Below are 21,279 nucleotides of genomic sequence, written 5' to 3' on the forward strand. Positions count from 1 at the left end.
CAAAGGCGGATTTAAAAAAAATGATTGCACAAAAGACGCAGAATATGCAAATAAAAGATTTAAGCAATATATTAATTTTAAGAATCATTGGAATTTATCCACTTAAAAAAATATTCGTTTTTTACTATAACATAATATATGCTCTATAAAAACATTAACATACCTTATATACATACATATGTATGTGCGATGAAATGTCTAATAAAATATAAATATTTATATGTAAAATCAAAAACATTATACAAGACTTTTTACATTCTCTATTGTGTTACAAGATTAAGTGTAAAAAGCAATTTCTAATTTACATATTCAAGTATAAATTACAAAATCTCTATAGATGTATGAAGGCGCTGCGTGATATCAGTGGCATTATAACTACTCCTCCGTGTAATTATATTCCTGCAACAATATTATACGCATTTGTTCTTTTCGTTTTTCTCATTTCACATGATACCCAATAGGACTGTCCCATTATTAATCGACGTGTAGAAAATAACACGTGGTGATGTTATACAAAACATTCTTTTCTAAATATCTACCAAAACACCCGAATATCCACAAAAGGCAAACAATTTTTAAGAAGCAATCATTTATAGCCGCACATAGTACACACAGTTTCATTTTATCTTAATTATGAAAATATAAATCAATATTGAATAATTATTTAAACAATCTCCGAAAATTTATTTGTTATTTGGAATCACACACATGATCATTTTCGGGATCTTTTTTTTGCTCCTCTTATACCATCCTTTTAGCACAACCCATATTTATGCAAATATATTTTATTCAATAATATATATATTTTACAATGATAACAAACTACTCTATTAGTCCATTTACATTTATATATAACATGAAAAGAGTTATATGCGATTTAATTTTTTTTTTGTACCTTCATTGCAGCTTTGATTCCAATTGTGGTGAGCACCCCGAGACCAAACATAAGCACATACGGTATATACTTCAAAAAAGGCAGACTAGGTCTTCTTTCGACTAAATATCTGAGCAACTTTAAGTTTGCATCAGAATATGGTGGAAAACGAGACCTGAAAAACATTTTCTGCTCAAAACTAAAATATTAACTAAAATATTAATATATTAAAATGTATTCATAGCTTAAAATATAGAATTATCTTATTATATAAAAAGAATTTTTATTTACTTGGCCACGATTTCTGCAATTTTATTATAATTCCGAATCAAACAGCCTTTTTTATGCGTGAATGTGTCGAATGTAAATTTTCCATGATAAGCTCCCATACCAGAATTTCCTACTCCTCCAAAAGGTAGACTTTCAACTGAGAAAATAATGTACATTAATAATGTATAAAATAATGTAACAAAGAGAAAATAACAATTAATATTAATGCTGATCATTATATAAACATGTAATTATCATTTTTAGCTCTGTTAATTTTTTTCATCATTTTAATCAATTGGATTGAAGATTTTATGTTAATAGTTCTAAATTATAAATAAAGCAGTAATTAAATGTTACAAATATTAAGAAGGTATTAAAAACATATACAAGAATCCTCATTAGATTCAAAAGAATGTAATGATAATAAGAATATATCAATTTTTAATAAATGTTAAGAATGTAATAATCTTTAAATAAATAATTAAAGTCGACCATTTAACTCCTATTTCCACAGATTTAAAGGTAATGTGTGTAGCAACATTATGTAGCAATATATTCATACATATATTATATTCTGGATATTCATTTATAAGTGAATACTCGATTTCATAAAAATTTATTGAATTATTTTAAAATCAACGAAGAATGTAGATTTTGTGCAAAACATAATACAATTAAGCAGAATAAAAATAAAAACTTATATTGCAGAATACTACTCATTCCACATTTAGCGACCCAATCTAAAAACCACACCACATTTAATACTCTCTGTTAGTAGAAGCAATGTAACAATTAGGATAGTGCTGTTTGAAAAAAAAAGAAAGCTGAAATATACAATCAAATAATTTATATGAGACAACTTTTTAGACAACATTACTAGAAAAACTACCTGCTGCATGTAATATCGTGTCATTGATACAAATGGAGCCACTAGACGTATTATTAATGAACAAAGATGTAGTTCCTTTATCCAGGCTAAATAAATACAACGCTAAAGGCTTCTCCCTGTATATTAAATAATCAATGTAAGAACGTCAGTATAATTTTTTTTTTTTGCGAAATGTGTACTTGTATGCTTGAGATGTGTGAATGCACGCGTGCATTTTTATGAAGTATGTGGACGCGTGCTTGCTCGCATGCGTGCACGTGCATTCGCGCGTTGCTAATAATAATGAATACTCGAAAATAATTGTAGATCATCAAGTTTGTACATCATTAATGATATGTTTGTCTAGTTTTTCTTCATAATATCAATTTCATATATTAGTACTTGAATATTTATAATTCTACACCATCACCATTTTCTGATACGTACATTCTATTTGTACAATATATACGCATCTTAGTTTAAGAGTATAAAATATTTCAAACCCACTCAAAGTAAATAGAAATAGAAATAGTTTATATATATGAATAGTTTACATATGTCATTTACATATGACAGTATGAAATCTATCTTATATCATGAAAGGAAGATATGATACAAGTTGTTCTACTTCTTCTTCACCAGTCATTACTTAAACCAACCTTAAACCAGAAAAAGAAACGCGCATGCAATACGTTTTAGTGTGTAAAAGAAAAGAAAAAAATTATATCCTTTATTTACATCCTATAATAATAATAAAAAAATAATAAACATACCTACTCCCTTATAAGCGGAATTAAGAAATCAATTTGTTTATCTATCATTAGTAATCTACACTTTTTTCGAAAGATAAAGAAAGCTGTTCTGTCAATTTCGATGGAGACCAGATAATAGAATTATAAATCCATAAATATAAAAGTAAAAAAAATGTGGAAGGACTTGTTGGTCTTTAAGGCAAGATTTTTCTTTTACCGAAATTCTTAAATAATAAAAATAAATAAATCCAATAACAATAATAACTCCGTCACCTAAAATCCGGACTCACCGGCATATTGCAATACCGTGTCGTTGACACACACGGCTCCGCTGCTGACCTGGTCTATAATTAGATCTTGTACCCCCTTGCTTGTGGAAAATACGTACAGTACGAGTGGGCTTTCACTAGATGCGAAAAACTAATTACTTTGTGCCGTTCCCTCGTACGATAGTGAAATCATGAAGTGAAATATGAGTGAGTGAGAGGCAATAGGTAAAAGTTTACCTTATGATATTTTTTCATTTATATTTGTGTGGAGAATAAAATTTTCTGTGACCGAGAAATTATAAAAAATTCGAATAAATAAAAATATTCTGATTTTAGAAAATTAAAAAAGAAATATGTAATATTTGCAGAGGGAAAATAACTGCGCGCATTTATTTTTAATTTCTTAATATCGCAATTAAATAACGTACCGATTGTTAATAAAATTAATTGCTTCGTATGCATTATTAATATTTATTATAGGTAATATTGGTCCAAATATCTCCTCTTGCATGATAGGATCCGTTGGTTTGACATTAACTAGTATTGTAGGCGAAATAAATTTTTCTGTAGGATTCATGTCGCCACCAACAGCAATTTTGCTTTTATCACTTAAATAATTAACAAGCCGCCTAAATAACGAAAAACAATTGTTATTGTTTAATTTATCAAATTGTAAATTGTTTTAAAAATTGTAATTATTATCGGTATTGTATTAAATATTTGTGCACATAAAACTTACTGATAATGTTTGTCCGAAATAATGCGTGCTAAATCGGGACTTTCCTGTGGATTGTCACCATACCATTCGTGTAAAATCTTTTTGGTTTCCTCAACAAATTTTTTTTGTATCTCGGGTGTACATAACATATAATCGGGTGCAATACAAGTTTGACCAACATTGATGCATTTACCCCATAAAATGCGTTTTGCTGCCATTGATATATCTACTGTATTATCTATATACACGGGACTGCAAATCAGTATTTTTTAGTACAATTTCATTTGAATGAAAAATTTTTAGGGAATATAAACAATTGCATTTTACGTATTTATATGTTTTGAAGATATCCTTTACCTCTTTCCACCCAGCTCTAACGTAACAGGTGTGAGAAACTCATTAGCAGCTTTCCGTACGATTTTTCCAACCGTAGAGGATCCAGTATAAAAAATATAATCAAAACGTTGCTTGAGGAGTTCTGTCGTTTCTGGAATCCCTCCTAGTATTATCCGGCAACTATCCTATTTATAAACAAATATGAATCATATCATTATTTTTTCCAAAAATCCTACTAAAAATCATACTGTTTTTGAAACTAATACGTTGAGATATAATTATATAAAGAAGAGGAAGAGAGAAGAGAGAACTTCCTCTCCATTCTTCAATGCGCAGTTATTATGAGTCATTACGCAACAAAGTGCTTTATAATAGAATTCAATGCAAGAATTCAATTTCATGGTCTACCTCCTTTTACTTAAGAAATAAAAGAATCACGCAATTTATGATGGAATATTCTAGAAAAGTATAGGATGTTGCAAAATTTACAAATAAAAAAAATTGCTATAGTGTTAAAATAAAACTTAAATAATTATTTTTGTAATTTTCTATTAATAGGAGTTTTAAAATATTAAGAAAAAGTAAAATATAAAGATTTAAAATCAATGCTTAAGTTGTTAAATATATATGAGTTGTTTTTATTTTTTAATTTTAAAAAAAGATGATTCGTATATTACACGTTAAGTGTCTATGATTCAGACGTAATACATAATATATGGAGCTATAAAGATATTGCTAACGAATTAGCATACATAAACGATATAATTTTAACAATATCTTTGTCTCTAATATCATTAATATTAATCATTAACATAAGTGTAACTTAATTCAGTCAAATCAACCCTATTTCATAAAAACTGCTGTTCTTATATGGAATAAAAATCATATTACTTAATCTTTTTTAGCTAAAAAAAAAGCATTTTCAGTAATATTTTTTTTTTGATTAATGAATTTTGGGATAATTATAATATAAACAAATGTTTTCATACCGTGTCTAAATATTTCGGTATTGTCTCGTATAAAAATTTTGCCGTAGTCGCTGCAATTTCAGAAGGTTTTACAATCACGCAATTTCCAGCTGCAATAGCGCCCATCATAGGTAGTACAGTTAGTTGAAGGGGATAATTCCATGCACCCATGATTAATACAACTCCATAAGGATCTTTCCGGATTTCTATCATATCGAAAAAGTACGCAAGTGACTTGGCCGGCTGTAAAATATTGCAAGTTTCAGTGTTCACACTCTAGATTATTAAAGTTATTTGATGAATAAAATAATCTATTCTTATATAATAAAAAATCATATTCAGATTATACCTTTTCTGTTGCTGACCATTTTTTAATATTCATGAGCAAATACTTAATCTCTTGAATTGTATAATCGATTTCCAATGCAAACGTTTCGAACTTGCTCTAAAACGTCATCGAATACAGAACATTATTAAATATAATGTATAGTAGATTAATATATATCCAAGTATAAGAAAAATTAGAATTTTTGATTCGGCAATAACTACCCAAATCCATTTCTATTTCATTTTCTAAGAAAATCTAAAAGAGTGTTCTTATAATCGTAATCATACCCTACGTAAATCTGATGAAAAAGCTGCTGTAAGTTCTGAAGCATTTTCTGTTAACATAAGCAGAAATTGTTTCAATTGTTTGATTCTCCATTCTATCGGCCTTGTTTTTCCACTGTTAAATGTATCCCGTGACTGCTGAACTAACTGTAATTATTTTTTGGAAACAAGTCGTTAATCCAAATTATATTTTTCTACCAAAAAAAGAAGATATTGTGTGATTTGTTTAATTAATATACTTTAAATAAATAAATTAATTAATTAAAAATATGCAATATGAAAAAAATAAAATTCTTATTAACCCAATTAATGATACTTACATCGGCATAATTTATAGGCATTTGTTTATCATTTGTTGGTGCTGAAACAAAACATATTATAAATCATTTATTAATATTCAAGATTTAATAATATATTCAAGAATAAACGTCTTTCAATTTCAGTTGCTTATTATGACGTAGGATATTTGGTCAGGTCATAAATATTTTAATTTAAATACTATTAAGAAAATTTATGTAAATTAAAACGCTTTATCAATCAAATTAACATTTATATTCATTTTATCACAAGTATAAAAAGTGACTTACAGACATAACAATAATTCATACAAAGCAAAATTCCATTTATATAAACTTTTAAAATTATTTTTATATCAAAATAAGCAAAGCAGGTTTCAAGATAAACTTTTAGATGCATTTCTAGATAAAAAAAAATGCAAATAATAGATGCAAATGTGTATTATCAATTGATTTATGAATTTTAAATTTTAATGTAGTATTTGCTTGAATAACAAGTTAAATCTATGATTTAATTTTGAATATTTTAATATCAATGAATGTACGACGCGTTTATATTTGAAACATTGAAGGCTCTCTTAGATTAAATAAAGCATAATATGTGTGTAAGAGATATAAAACATTTTACAGTTCAGATAAAATTGATAAACATATTTGCTCGAATGAAAGAGATAGTGACTCGAGAATTCGCTGGATATTTAATATCTATTCTATTACAAATGGAAAAATTGTTAAAAAGAAATAAAAAAGAAATTTTAAAAGTTTGCACAAGAGATAAAAAGTGAATTTGATTTTTAAGGAATAATCGGAATAATCTTGAAATAATCAATTTGCAAGCTCTGATCATTTCACGTAAAGTCAAAATGCAAAAAGTAATTATCCTGAAAATTATTATTTTGTGTTAATATAACATTTCCGACAACGCATATTTCTTCATTTTTTCAGTGCTAAGGTTTTCCTTTTTTAACAGTACAAGAACAGAGAAAAGGACATGACATTTAACACGCAAAGGAATCAATGTCGTTCGAAAACAAACATGTTTTGCTTTGATATGTGAAAACTTCTATCTTACATATATACAGGATGACAATTAGAAAGTTGCTGAAATTACACGGTTATTTTATAATAAATGGGCAAAAAATGAAATAAATTAAACACTATTCTGCAGTAGAGATTCGTTTTTCTCATGTTCGTTAACATAAAGTGAAGAGAGAATCATTAAATGATTTGTAAAAGTAAAGATTATAAACAAGTCAATACACACTCAGTATTTAGAAAATCTCGGTAAGAGCGATTATTTTCATAAAAAAGTGCTCTTTAAAGATATTTAGTTACTTATACAGAGTCCCTTTCATCACTCTCTGATCAACGATCTCCGGTTTACTACTGTTTGTTGATATTAAAATTTGAAACAAAATACAAATTTTAAAATTGGGCAACAATAGTACAACTTAAGCTTAAGAAAGTTCGTCGAATCAAAGAAAATTTAACACCACAAATAATTGAATAAGAAAAGAATAAACTAAGATCGTAAAAAAAAAATATATATAATACTCTCCAGATCTTTGAAATCCCAAGTTAAATAATTATTTATCTCTTATAATAGTCAATTATAATCGACTATTAACTCGCAAACAGTAGCCAATGTATTAAAATTTCTCCTCTCTCTTTCTTTTTTAAGATAAATTATATTTACCTACTTCTTACGTAGATCATCATAATGGTTGATTCAATCATCGAATAATTTAACCGGGGATTGGTGAAAGAGATTCTCATGTCCATTTCTATCAATCTAAACTAACTTCAATTTCGGTTTTTTACTTTTCAACTTTTTTTAATTTATAGAACCAAAAGAAAATACAAAGTAAATTAAAACAAGATTAAAGTTAATCTATTTTGGAAAAAAACGAACATTATATCTGTTTTTATCAATGTAGATAAATTTTAATCACAAGCCAACCAATTCTTCATCTTCTTCTAATTGTTAAAAGATAAAAAATAAATTAAATCAAGATTAAGATTAATCTACATTGGTGAAAACGATCATTGCAGTTATTAATGTTAGAAAATGCATTTAATAGTTTTTAAATCCTTTCCTATTTATTTTTATAAATGCATTGAAAAAAATTCTAAATTTAATTATTTATTCAAATAATACCAATTAAATATTTACTAAACATCCCTGGCGAAAATAATATGTTTATTAAAAGTTTATAAGAAACTTGCTTAAATGTTGAGTAGATGATTCATTTGAGTTTTAAAGTATTTATGAGTTGTTTATGAAATGGAAATTTAAACATGGAATTGTTTAAGAAATATTTACGATTATGTTAAAAGATTGAAAAATTACGTTTTGGAAGTGTTTCAAAATGGTGCAACAATCAATAAAACTCTTAATAAATTATCTTAAACTACGTAACTGTCGATAAAACGTTACTTAAACAGGTATAAATATAACATCTCACTAAAAATTTTCGTCAGAGATAAAAATATTTAGGTATTTTTACTTATGTATTATAAATAAATGTTCATATAATTGGTACTTTTCAAATAAATATTTATTAAAATATTTATTAAAATTTAGTACATTTTTTCTCAGTGTATATATATCCAGTATTTGAAAATAAATTTAGTTGAAATAAAAATTATACTTAATTTATTTTAATTTACGTGAATTCGCGTTTTAGAGTGCTTAAAGTCGAAAATTGTAATAAATTAAAAAAAATTAATATCTAAAAGTATAATTATATGTATTTTTATTTACGAACATGGTAATGCATTGTATAAATATTCTTTTCGCACTAATAATATGCTAATAAAAATAATTTTTTTCAGCAGAATAGTGTGTGTATTTAATTAATTTAATTTTATTCATTCGTTACAAAATAGCAATCTAATTTCAGTAATTTTTAAACTGTCATTCATCAATATAAAGTAACATAAAAAATTTATTGATGTATAAACATAATTTCTGCATATTCATTCGTTACGACAGCAGAAAAATGCGCGACGCAGCATAATAATAAATTATGGAAGCTACAACATACTTATCATCTGCTTTAATTATTGTATATAAAACCAATGAATAACAGCTAATTATCTACCCAGCATCCGAGAATGGATTAAAATGGATTGGACATTTTGTCTATTCGAATTCGCGTATTTTAAACAGCGAAAACTTTTTTTGGATTCAATTAGATTCAATTGGATGCAACTGGATTGAAAAATTGCGTTTCCTATTCAAAATTTTGAATTATACAGTATTCACTATGGTCACAAACGCACTGAAAAAGCTGATATTATTTTTTGATTGAAAAGTATACAAATATGCTCCATGCAATTCCTATAAATGAATAAAAACATATTCGGATTGAAAAGGATTCATTTTAACATTCATGAATCCGTATTTCTAAAAATCTGAATCCATTTTAATCCATTTCAATACATTCTCAGATACTGGGTACGATAATTTATAGTAACTCTTAATGGAACTTTATTTAAAAAATCATAATTTTCATTTCGCTTTTATAAAAACTATAATTCAATTCCTATATCGATTTTACATTCATAAATTCCAATAAAAATCGATAATATTTGTATAAATAAATAAAGGAAAGCAAATTCTCGAAAACAAATCTGAAGGACAAATGCGCGAATATGGAAGGTCAGACGTTATGGATGATCTTATGGGTTCCAAAGATCCTTGAGAGACGAAAGTGGAACGAAAGCGTCAAATTCACGGAAGCGGTTGTCCTTACCCATATTCGCGAACACTGCTGAACCGTCTAGTAGACGTCACTTAATAATTGTTCAATTTGACAGCACAAGAATGTAAAGAGCACAAAGTTGGCGGTTACAACTTTCCGTGCGTGATGCAGTTGCGAGATCGGCGCGCTACTACATACTAACTTCTCACAATGTAAGCCTCAAAATACAACGTATAAGATCAAAGTGTACACGTGTCTTAGTTATCTCTCTGTGCTCCGAAAAAGTGGGGTCAAGTGAGACGACGTAGGAGGAGGGAAAGGCGTTTTTCTCCTTGGGATGGACGATGGAGTGCGGAGAAGTGAACAAGCGCCGCCCGTTATGGGGATAGATAATAATATGACTGAGACTGACAACTGTCGGATGGAACAGTCGGATTGTGCGCGCGTTTATCAGCAATAAATAAAAAAACGTTCGCTAGGGGATGCGACGGTTTACCGCCAGAGAGCGCCATGTATCGAGTAGCTTGGTCCGCGGGAGAGGGGCTTGGCGAAAGCCGCGAAAGTGAAGGGTAGAATCCAAAGGTCCGTTCGCGCCATTCGCGGGGTGGAGACAATTTGAGCTTCGGGAAATAGTCGTTTTCGCATTTCCTTACACGGACGGTGTTCTTCCTAGGTATCACAGGTGTTGTGTTATACGTTACTTTCTCCCGGAAGCCTCTCTCGCTTGCTTTTGCGATTTCTGATAAGTTTTTTTCCATGGCGCGTTAAAAGAGCGCGTCTTATACACGATCTTTTCCGTGATGATTGATATGAAGTTACATTAGCCGGCATTTTATCTACTCTCAATGTTCGATGTTCAATTTCTCAATGTTCTTATCTTTCAAGAAAGATACGCTTTTGAAAATGATCCTCGACCGAATTTCGATTAACTTAATTAATCGACATTATTTATTTATATATTAAGTAATACGAATAAAACTATTTTTTATTTAGATTATAATGTCTTATATTAAGTATTTTTTTTTACAGCATTTTTACTACACATTTGCATATTTTATAATATATATATAGGCATCAATTTTATTAAATTGATGTAATAATGCTTACAGGATAGGACACGATCTTCACTAATTGCAACGTGACAAAATAATGTCACAAATTTATATTTAGTTTTTTTATATACAGAAAAGGACCCAAATCCAAGGTCTAAACGTATACGTTTTATTTATTTTATAAACATATTTTATTTCACACATTTATATCCAGCTTATAGACACTATATTTTACATTTAGAGATTTTTATAATATTTATGTAATAATAAATGTTTATGATCTGTGCAATCTAAGACCACAAAAAAATTTACAAAAAATATTTAAAATAAGTCTTATAAATATTTACAAGTATTTTGTAAATATTGTATGCTTTCTAGAATATGTATGCGGTGTTAATGTAATTTAATTCGTTTAATGAGAAATTACACAATGCAACCTTATCATGTTTTAATTTAAAATACTAAAAATGATCTAATAATAATAAAATCGAAACGTTTGTTGTTACTGTGGGATACGAATTGATAAAGTTATTTACACGCATAAAATATTTTAGTTTAGATTTTTATGCTTTTAGGAATCGATTGTATATCGATCTTGAAATGAGGTGAAATTATAAAAATATGCAAACCAGGTGTTGACTAATGAAATTATATGGTCTGTTTTTTGTTCTTGTACTTGACTGTACTAGAACTCTCTTCCTCGCTTTCATCAAATATCAAACATACCTATTTCACTTTAAATTCTAAAAGTATACACTATTTCAGCCATAGAAAGTAGACCTTATAAATATTCTAATAAATTTGCTCACTTTTGTAATTTTTATCTCATTTCAAGGTACAATCGACTTCCTAATCAATTATAACTAAAAATGATAAAAAAATGATATTTGATGTGTTTTTAAGAGTATTTTTGTCGATATTATTTAATTAGTCAAAAATTTTCTGTTAAGTTAAAAAACAGTCCTTCTTCTTTTCTGAAAAATTTAACTTTTTGTATTTGTCACTTCTAAGAAGTCTTCTTCTCAGTCATCTCTTGTCAGAGACGTAGTGACCTCTTCTACGTGTATCTACTTTCTAGTAAACATGGGACAGTTTTGAATCCAAAGAATCCTGCCTATCAGGTTGTCATGGCAAAGATACTCTCGATGGTTTGCTATTGCTTTTAGAAAGAGGTGACGATTAAATAAATTCTGATATGTATGTTCTAAGACCTTTAAATCCGGATTTTTAGTACAGGGAGTGCAGTCTGCAATTTTCTGTTCCTTTTGAAATAAAGGAAACTACATATATTATCTATTACGCGTATAGTGTATATATTACGCGTAATAGATAATATTGTTTCCTTTTACATACATAATATATAATACATATGTATATAATGTATATAATATATTATAATATACATATGTATTATATATTATGTATGTAAATCTACTCTTTAAAACACTTAGTAAATCTCGTTCTTAAAGATTGAAAAAATCTAACTACTCTTTTCCAAGATTGCCTCAATTTTCAACTCTTCAGGGTGAAAAATTCCAGAGAATTTAGAGAGCATATATAATTACTAAATTTAAACACATTATTTTTATCAAAAATTAATTATTAAATTATTACCGACCAGTCACGTGACGCGACGACTTATAATAACCATGAAGCGCGCGTTTCATATAATTGTAGAATATACGCGAAAGTGATCGCTCTGAAAGGATATAAAAATAGAGACGTACCATTGTGATGCGTCGGTTGCACGTTTATTTTCACACATTCGCCTTTCGTATCCATAGAATTGCTCGACATTTCATATAGAAAGATAATCCTTTAATTGTTACTTAATGCACACGTTAATTTCAAGTAATATATAATGCAAAATAATTCACGACCGTGAGAAAGATAAATTCTTGAATAAATTGCGAGACGATCTGCGCACACGCGCACGTATTGCCGATCCGTCGTCGTTGTCACGTCCTGCACTTCGTATACTCGAAATCACGAATGCTGTCTCGAGGTTGTCGGATTCAAGACTGGATCCTTGATCGTTTAAAGCGAGTTCACAATGCGAACTGTGCGAAAGGTGATTCGAGAGTGGGAGTAGAATGGAATTTAAAAACTGTCTGAAGTTGAAATAATACGTCTTTAAACTTAACACAATAGATCTTGAAAACTACTTCAAAAATCTATGAAGATCGGATTATATAATTGGAGTCTGTAGCAGGTGTTAAGACGAAGTCCGAATGCAAATAAATCGTGAAAATTAATTCGACTTTCGAACCCCGCGCAAATAAATTTCAACACGTTATTATGATTATTGGAAAATAAGAATGTGTGAGACCTCTTGTTAGTCTTGAATAATAAAACAGACTCATCCTATTATTATAGTTAATAGCCACTTGCCGCAAGATTCTCTGTTATTATGCACCTCATCGATCTATCATTTATGTTTTACTTATTTTTAGACTATTCTTAAGTAGAAGACGCGGCAAAGAGAATTTCTATGCGTTAAGCTATGCTAGCTCTAGCACGTACATAAATAAACTTGAGAGAGGAAATAAGAACGCGAGAATCGTTATCTGTTATGCACTGTGAGACTATGGCTGGTATAGTTTTAATTCTTATTTTAAAAGACCATCTTAAACAATGCCTTCTTAATAAATAGGAATTGATTGAAATAAATTGAAATGGATTTAGATTTTTAGAAATACGCATTTACGAACAATAAAATGATTTTCAATCTAAATGCATTTTTATTTATTTCTAGAAATTGCATGAAGCACATTTCTGTGCCTTTCAAATTTACAAATAATGTTAGCTTCTTATGCATCGCGAATATTCCTCAATTCAAAATTCCTAATGCAATTTTTCAATTTAATCGAATCTAACAATTTTTTTTAATGAAAATGGACTGTTTTTTAATACATCCGAATGCTACTAGTAAAGTTCCAATTTATTTTAGTCCATTCTCATTTGAATTGAGATGCTAAGACTACGTTCTATTGGTTCATCTTAAGACTATACTTAAGACACTCTTAAATATAACAACCGATTATAAATATCTACATATGTCACCTCAAGCGCAATAGAGAAGAAAAAGAGGACTCAATTTCGAGCAGCATTGAGAATGTTAGAAGTCACGACAATCCCATAGACGTCAAGTTTGAAATAATCAAACAATCAAATAATGTATTAACCGCTTCTGAATCAATATATCTATATACATATGATATGTTTTTCATTGAAGATGCGAGTTACGTTTGAGACTTCAAAGTTCGCGTGCTATTATACTCAGGCACTCACGATCAGTCGCAGCCTGCGCATGAATGCGTAATACGATAATGCATAATTTCCAATACTAGCAATTTGCTTTTAGTAGAAAGAGATTCGTTAAAAATTTATAATAATACACTTTTTCAAGAATTGGATATTGCTTCCTTAGTACAACGGTCATTGCGATTCCATTTCCGCTTTCGTTACAATTCCAAGGAAAGCAATGTTATATAAAACCAAATAGTTGCAACAGGTTACCGTAAAATAACAAGGTAAGAAATTTAAATTTAACAAATTTTTTTCTTAGCCTAATTAAAATTACTCACTTGATTCGGAAACATCTAAAACAGCTGTTTGCATATCGATGCGACAGATATCGGACTCTTCCGTAGCATCCGTGATCGGGATGTCCAGTATTGTTTCAGCCTGGAAAGGAGAATATTTGTTAGAGATATTAATTTCTCGATGAAGATCAGAGTTTGATTTCAAAGATTTATTATTAAAAATTTATTTCTGAGAGGAACGAATCGGATAAATGTAGAAGAAATTGTTTCCCAAGATAACAATTGGCTGATACGTACGTCTGTAATCCGTTTAAATCATTTGATGAACTTTATATAAATTTGTAATCGTAAAACGATTTTATATTAATGACCGCAAAATAAATCCTAAATTTACAAAACACGTCAATGTATTAACATGATCTAATTGCCGTTATTATGATGTCTATAGGCTCTACAATTTATCGATGTGTATTTCCTTAAGAAAGCAGATCCATAAGTATATTTTACATAATTGCTAATAACTTAATTAGTAATTTACATTTCATTTTTACATAATTACGGCTTTTTTCTTCCTAATGTTAATAATCTGCGATGTCTGCTTGGCGCGTGCTCTATCATTTATGGCTAACGATATGGAAAGCGGAAAATCAGGATTTATGAGACTCCTTATTGCGCGTCATTTCACTTCCTCGTCGAGAGTGCAAGTTACGTGCACAGCTTCGCATACTGGCCTGAATAGCTACACGTGGATACAAATGTGTAACAATTGCCAGAACGAACTTTCGATTTCAAAGAAAATTGTTCATAGCTTGACAACGCTTTCAACATCTGTGAATTTTTGTGATATCGTGTTGTGTATAATGTTAAAATAAAGCTAAATACATATTCTCTACAATAATCCATTAGTATAATAAATTAGATCAGAGGCTAGAAATTAGCCAGTTATAGTCTATTATTCCTCTTGCATTCGACTATATGATTGGTCAATTTAACTTCTGACTTCTGACTTAATGGTAATGGCTTATTGTCTTACAGGTATAAACGACATCACTTATCATAAATCTCATTGGAACAACATCAGTATCGGACTTTTATATGTACAAAAAATAAAGTTCATGATTACTCAGTAAAAAACACATAATTATACAGGTATTACAACATTATTTTTAATGCTACAGATAATTAAACTTGTTTTACATATATATGCAAGTCGATTGCGTAATGGCAAAGGTTAACTATATGTTTTATCGCGAAGCAGTTGATGATAAACAAAATAATCATGAATCAAATGTAATGATATATTGTTATTCCTGAATCTTGCTCGTAAAATAATTGGAAGTTGTATAACGCTAGAACATAACATGGAATAAAAATGAAAGATATGAATTCATAGAGTGAATTGAAGGACGATTTTTCTTTCGAGGACTTTTTCAAAATTTAGAAGAAAAGTTGTTCTATTTTTCGATTGTGCCACTCACGATTTTATCTCATTTTCCATTTTATGACATATTCTTCCTCTTTGTTTTTTACAACGTCGTAGGATGGTATTCATATAGTCCGTTCATATTTTAAGACCGTCTTAAGTAATGTCTTAAAATGCTAATGCAGCTGTCTGATTGGTTCATGACCGCAAAACTGAACTTAAGACGGTCTTGAATATAAGAACTGATTATGAATACCGGACGTAGACCGGTAATCATAGTTTATGTTTATATTAAAATCATCTTAAGTAATGTCTTAAAATGTTAATACGGTTGTGTAATTGGCTTATGATATCTGAATATACTTAAAATGACCTTAAATATGAGAAACGATTATGTCGACTTTAGGGTTTGTAGCCTTGTAGCAGTTGTTGCCTCGCTATTTGTAATTTAAATCAGGAGACACGGTACTGTTTCGGCACTAAGCAAGCTCAGTTTCTATTACAACTTTTTAAATCTTATTAAACTCACTTTATGTAATATGGCCTCAATAAAATTAATAAAGGGATAACTATAAGTATTTCCGAAAGAAATGCTCAGACAAAAGTTGTAAGGTTTATAAGTTTAAAAAACCTATTTACTGATCTTCTTATTCATTTGATCTCAAATGGTGTCGCCACAGTCGGATCAAGGTCACATCAATTTTTAAAAATGAGACACTCTACTTTTGATTCCAATATCTGATAGCTGATATCAAAAGCTTTTCAAAACATTACAATAAAGTTTATTTTCATTAAGTACTTTGCGAGTTATAAGACTTGAAAGTTACAGTGTTGCCATAATTAATATTACTTATGGTAGGATCTGACAACTAAAATTTTTTTAATATTGTTCAGGTCACGTCCTGAATAACGTTCTTATTAAGATGGTAAAAATGAATTTTTAGTGCAAAAACGAAAATAAGAGCACAACAATCTCCAATTACCTTAATTTTAACAAATATTATCCAGGGCATAACCTTGAACAACATTCAAAGTTTTAGTGAAGTGAAGAACAAGTTCACTGTTTCAAGGAGAACAAGAAAGTCAAGATAATTTGACAATCTTATATTATTTTGATTGCCTTGGGTGAGATTAAAATTAATTTAATTGATAAAAACGATAAAATCATTAATTGATATGTTCCAGTGTAGTAGTGTGTTTTCGAAATTGTTCGTATAATAAACAGCTCTTTATACGAATTATGCGGTAACACAAATATCTTCTACACCATTTTACATCGATATATTAATCACATATGCCAATTCATAGGTACGATGGCACCGAACGTGACACCGGAAATTGAAATCGCAGTTGCTTGAATTTGAAACGCGTACACGTTTTAAATCCGATAGCACATAAAATCCGTATGAAATGCCGATGCCATGTCGATAGTGAGAATGAATAGTAGTGTATATTAAATTTCAGGACGTGTTTGCGACTGGAGAAAGTAATTGCGCGGATCCATTAAACACTGACGAAACACGATTGGAAAATTATTTCTTTTACTATTCGCGATCAACGGAATTCGGCCCGTTCTTACCGTGACAGCTGCAGTTTCTGCAATATTTCTCTCGTTTAGTCTCATTAGCGGATTGCGTGTTAACACACGACGGATTACTCACTTAATAAATGCATTTTACGAGAGTCACGCTGAGCTATGACTGATCGTGTGAGAAACTTACCATGTTTGATGATCCTGAATGAGGTGTCCTCGATTCGAGTTGAAGCAATATATTTATCACTACGGACACAGATCGCTCGTCGTTTAAGAAGTTGCTTCTGCCGCATAAAAGTATAATGTTACGCAATGCAGTCGTGTTATTTATATACTTTACGAACGGAAACCCGAAAAACATAGACAACGTCCACAAATGCGCTTTCCGTTTTTTACAGTATAATTCTTATAATTCTTATAAGTAATGAACAAAACGGGTTAATCGAGCGCCAAGAAATTCAGCGCGATTTTACTTCCAAATTTCGGGCTTATTTAAGCACTGCGACTAGAACTTTAGTGAGATATAAAATATAACGGAATACGATAGGTTACTAAACGCCTCTTCCCAAAGCGTCAACTTGGATCTATTGTGCGGTGTATCATGAATAATTAATGGCGACCCCGAACGATCTTGCGTATATACGCGCTAAGCTCAAAAGTAATTTTATTTGTACGAATTATTTTTTTCGAGCCAATTCGAGCAGCCTTATAAAAGAAATTAAATTAAGAAAAGTGATCGGTATTCATAGTTGGTTAATTCTTTTTGAGATCGTCTTAAGTAATGTCTTAAAAATGATAATGCGGCCCTCTAATCGTGACGTCTCAAGATTGAACTTAAGACAGTATATATTGAATAAAAAACTGACTATCGGTCAAATCATTAATTCTTGAGGAAAAAGAAAAACTGTTCGTCGAGTAATATATTATAGTTGAATATATAATTTTTCAATATCAGTAGTACAATCTGATACTGAATTTTATTCCTCTTTAATTATAAGTGTTTTTTTTTTACGGAAAGTTGGAAACTCTGAAAGACTGAATTTTGCAAATCATGCTCGCGAGAATGTTGATCATTGATCATAAACATTAGTGGCTAGTGGCTGTAGAAAGTCTAAGGACTTCTATTTATAAATATAAAAAAAGAAATAATTGTTCTTTACGCAATTCTCTGTATACGTATTTTTTTTTAGCATTAATTATACGCACAAAAAAGTTCCATTATATTACAAATGTTACATGATACGCATTGATAATTATAGATATGTAGGAAATTTTTTTGTACTAAGGAATTGTGTTAAAAATTCCTATTCTTCAATATGAAGAAAATAATTGTTTTTCAATTCTCTGTCTATGTATTATTTATAGTATCGTGTATATAGTAAAGTTCTTTTTCTAGAAAAAGAACATTATAATTAGTTTAAATTACAATATGAAGTGACGAAGGTTTTAATAAAAAAGATTCCACGTTCACGTACAATTGAGAGTTAAAAAAAATTCAAATTTACATTTAACAAACAATTATGAAACATCATATACATATAATCGGAATAATATCCGTAATTAACATACGAAAAAAAATTGTATAAAAAAAAATTAATATTCAAAAAGATTATCTACTATATAACAACTATACAAATTTAAAATGTTAATAAAATATTTATAAAATATATTATAAATATTCTGTACTGTGTCTAGATCGTCTATCCCGATTATAATTTCGTATTGAGACTTTGGGACTTGAGAGCGGCAGCTAATAACAGCTCCAAACCAGATGACCTGCACTTATAGACGTGTCAAAGACACGTGTACGCGAAGTGTCTCGTTATGTCATAATAAAGAACGATGGAGAAAAAGAGAAAGACAAACAAGTATCGGATTTTTGTATATGAATAATGTTTTATTTCCTAATTCTAGTAGTGTACGACCGTACGGTATGCGTTGTTTAAATAAAACCATCACTTGGTGAAAGTGAGTCATCATGTATGTCGTCCCTGGAGTCTGACGAATCTCGATATCATTCGTTAACAAGACTGGTGAACGAAGGGAGAATCGATCAAAGGACACCGAGGACTTTACCTGCAATAATATTCTTTTGTACGTATATATACATATTAGGGGTAAAATTTATTTACACGAGTTATTGACTTTGTATTTTCTTTCGCCAGATGTTGAACCTAACCTATAAGCGTGGAAATGGAGGAGATTCCTGTCTCATCCTCGCCGAATGACATAGTTTCTAGCCAGAAATCGTTACCGTCCACTCACGATCACGGATGGAACGATCCACCGGAGTGGGCATTGTCCTCGCAGCATAATTCATCAGGGACCTCCACCAAAAAACTTCTGAACAAGCGAGTGGCATTTCCACTATCCTCGCATACCTCTTCTTCAGAGAAAGCTGCCGTTTTGCCTGCATCATTGAATATGCCTCCTATGTTACAGTCTACCATAGCTCCTACAATAACCACAGCTCCCCACAAGCCTCTTCTGGCTCCTACTGATAAAGACTGTGCAAAAACGGAGTCAGATGACAATTTTGATAAAGATCAAGCTTTGACAGAAATTTTGACTAGTTTAGAATCTGTGATGACGGAGCAGAAGATGGAAGAGAACAAGGTGAAGGAAATACGAAAACGATTAGATATCATGAAATCTAATTGGCTTGAAAACAAACTGAATGATAAAGTACAGAGAAATATCTTAAACATATCGAAAGGTAATGAATCCTTACATTCATATGTTAATATTATATAATAATATCAGCACTATATTTTCAGCGCTGCTAAGGAAAGATATCAAGGAAGCCGATAAAATCCAAGTCATTCTTATGACGCAGCATGCACCTGTTTGTCATACTTGGATGCCAGCAATCAGGCATATAATATTTGAATTAAAAAAGGAATCTGAGAAATTCAACGACTTGCAACCAGAGCAGCTACCTTTGTTATTTGTCAATTCGAAGAAAAACTGAATTTATTGCTAAAAATAAGCTTAATATATAAAAACATAAAATAATAATTAAATATAAGAGTTAAAATAATTTAAAAATAACTTGTTTATTACTTTCCGACATGCCTACATCGCGTACGATATCTTTGCAGTGAAAGTATCGAACAACATTTTATTTAATACAATGAATGCTTTCCAGTCACTAGGAGAAGTACACGTATGACACAGTATAACACAGTAAATTATTTCATCCTTTTAACATTGACATTGGCAAATATATAATGCAATGATTCACATTGGGTTGCTTTCCATTCGGTGACAAAAGTCGACACAGGTATCGTTCTTTGTTACTTACGATTAAATTAGTTATGCTAAAAGAGATAGAATATTTGTATCACAAAATAGAAAAGAAAACTGTTTCTTATATTATACCATTTGTTTCTTATTAGAAAGCATGTAATATTATGTCACAATTGACTAGTCTATTACAGGAAAATTATATTAAAATAAAAATGAAAGCAGTTGTATTCATAAAAGTTTTTTGTATTTTTCATTTGTCTCTTATGTATATTCACAAAGGACATTACATCTGTCACATATCTTTGTCTAAATGTATTCTTACGTTGATAATGAAGTCATCGATAGCTAAAATCAATTATTCTTTATTACTAATATGTACCATATATTCACTACTCTAAGCATACTTCAATCTTAAGATGGACACATCCACGCGCGCATCCTGAACGAAATTTATTATTAACTTGAAACATCCTTGTTTATTTTTTCGCCCGTAAAATGAGTCTTTTATACCATTGCTTTCGCTGTCTTCTACCTTCATCGTTCCGAGGACTTTGTGTCGCGGCAGACGTGCGCAAAAATGCTTTACAAGTTATGGCTCTTAGAAAACTTACACTTATAACTTACGACCAATTTCTTTGATCGTCAATATATTAAATTTTCTTCCGTTCTTCACGTAAATAAATATTCATAAATACATTTAGGGGAGCGACGTGCGTGAAAGCTCTCTCGACTATTTTTCACTCTCACTCTCTCTCTCTCTCTCTCTCTCTCTCTCTCTCTCTCTCTCTCTCTCTCTCTCTCTCTCT

The 21,279-nt window shown here is 29.9% G+C and overlaps 2 protein-coding genes across 3 annotated transcripts; one reads left to right on the forward strand and one right to left on the reverse strand.

Moving 5' to 3' along the window:
- Nucleotides 1-189: 189 nt before the first annotated feature.
- On the reverse strand, nt 190-17,503 carry Aldh-III (Aldehyde dehydrogenase type III). 2 transcript variants are annotated; one of them, XM_018544875.1, is made up of 13 exons: nt 17,412-17,503; nt 14,310-14,409; nt 5,988-6,028; nt 5,671-5,814; nt 5,405-5,500; nt 5,077-5,298; nt 4,109-4,272; nt 3,773-4,003; nt 3,462-3,662; nt 2,034-2,149; nt 1,166-1,301; nt 896-1,049; nt 190-399 (listed from the first exon to the last, which is right to left on the reverse strand). In XM_018544875.1, exons 1-13 carry the CDS (start codon nt 17,412-17,414, stop codon nt 376-378), a joined length of 1,632 nt encoding a protein of 543 aa, XP_018400377.1. In that variant the 5' UTR covers nt 17,415-17,503; the 3' UTR covers nt 190-375. The 2 variants fall into 2 exon arrangements, with proteins under 2 accessions (XP_018400377.1, XP_018400376.1); XM_018544874.1 differs by lacking the exons at nt 14,310-14,409; nt 17,412-17,503 and adding an exon at nt 9,722-10,040.
- A 1,531-nt stretch (nt 17,504-19,034) lies between these two features.
- On the forward strand, nt 19,035-20,655 carry LOC108777995 (steroid receptor RNA activator 1). Its single transcript, XM_018545037.1, has 3 exons — nt 19,035-19,318; nt 19,390-19,940; nt 20,002-20,655. The coding sequence occupies exons 2-3, from the start codon at nt 19,418-19,420 to the stop codon at nt 20,193-20,195; spliced, it is 717 nt and encodes a 238-aa protein (XP_018400539.1). The 5' UTR covers nt 19,035-19,318; nt 19,390-19,417; the 3' UTR covers nt 20,196-20,655.
- Nucleotides 20,656-21,279: the final 624 nt, after the last annotated feature.

The sequence above is a fragment of the Cyphomyrmex costatus genome, unplaced genomic scaffold, assembly GCF_001594065.2.
Source record: "Cyphomyrmex costatus isolate MS0001 unplaced genomic scaffold, Ccosl1.0 scaffold474, whole genome shotgun sequence".
In the NCBI taxonomy this organism is placed as follows: domain Eukaryota; kingdom Metazoa; phylum Arthropoda; class Insecta; order Hymenoptera; family Formicidae; genus Cyphomyrmex; species Cyphomyrmex costatus.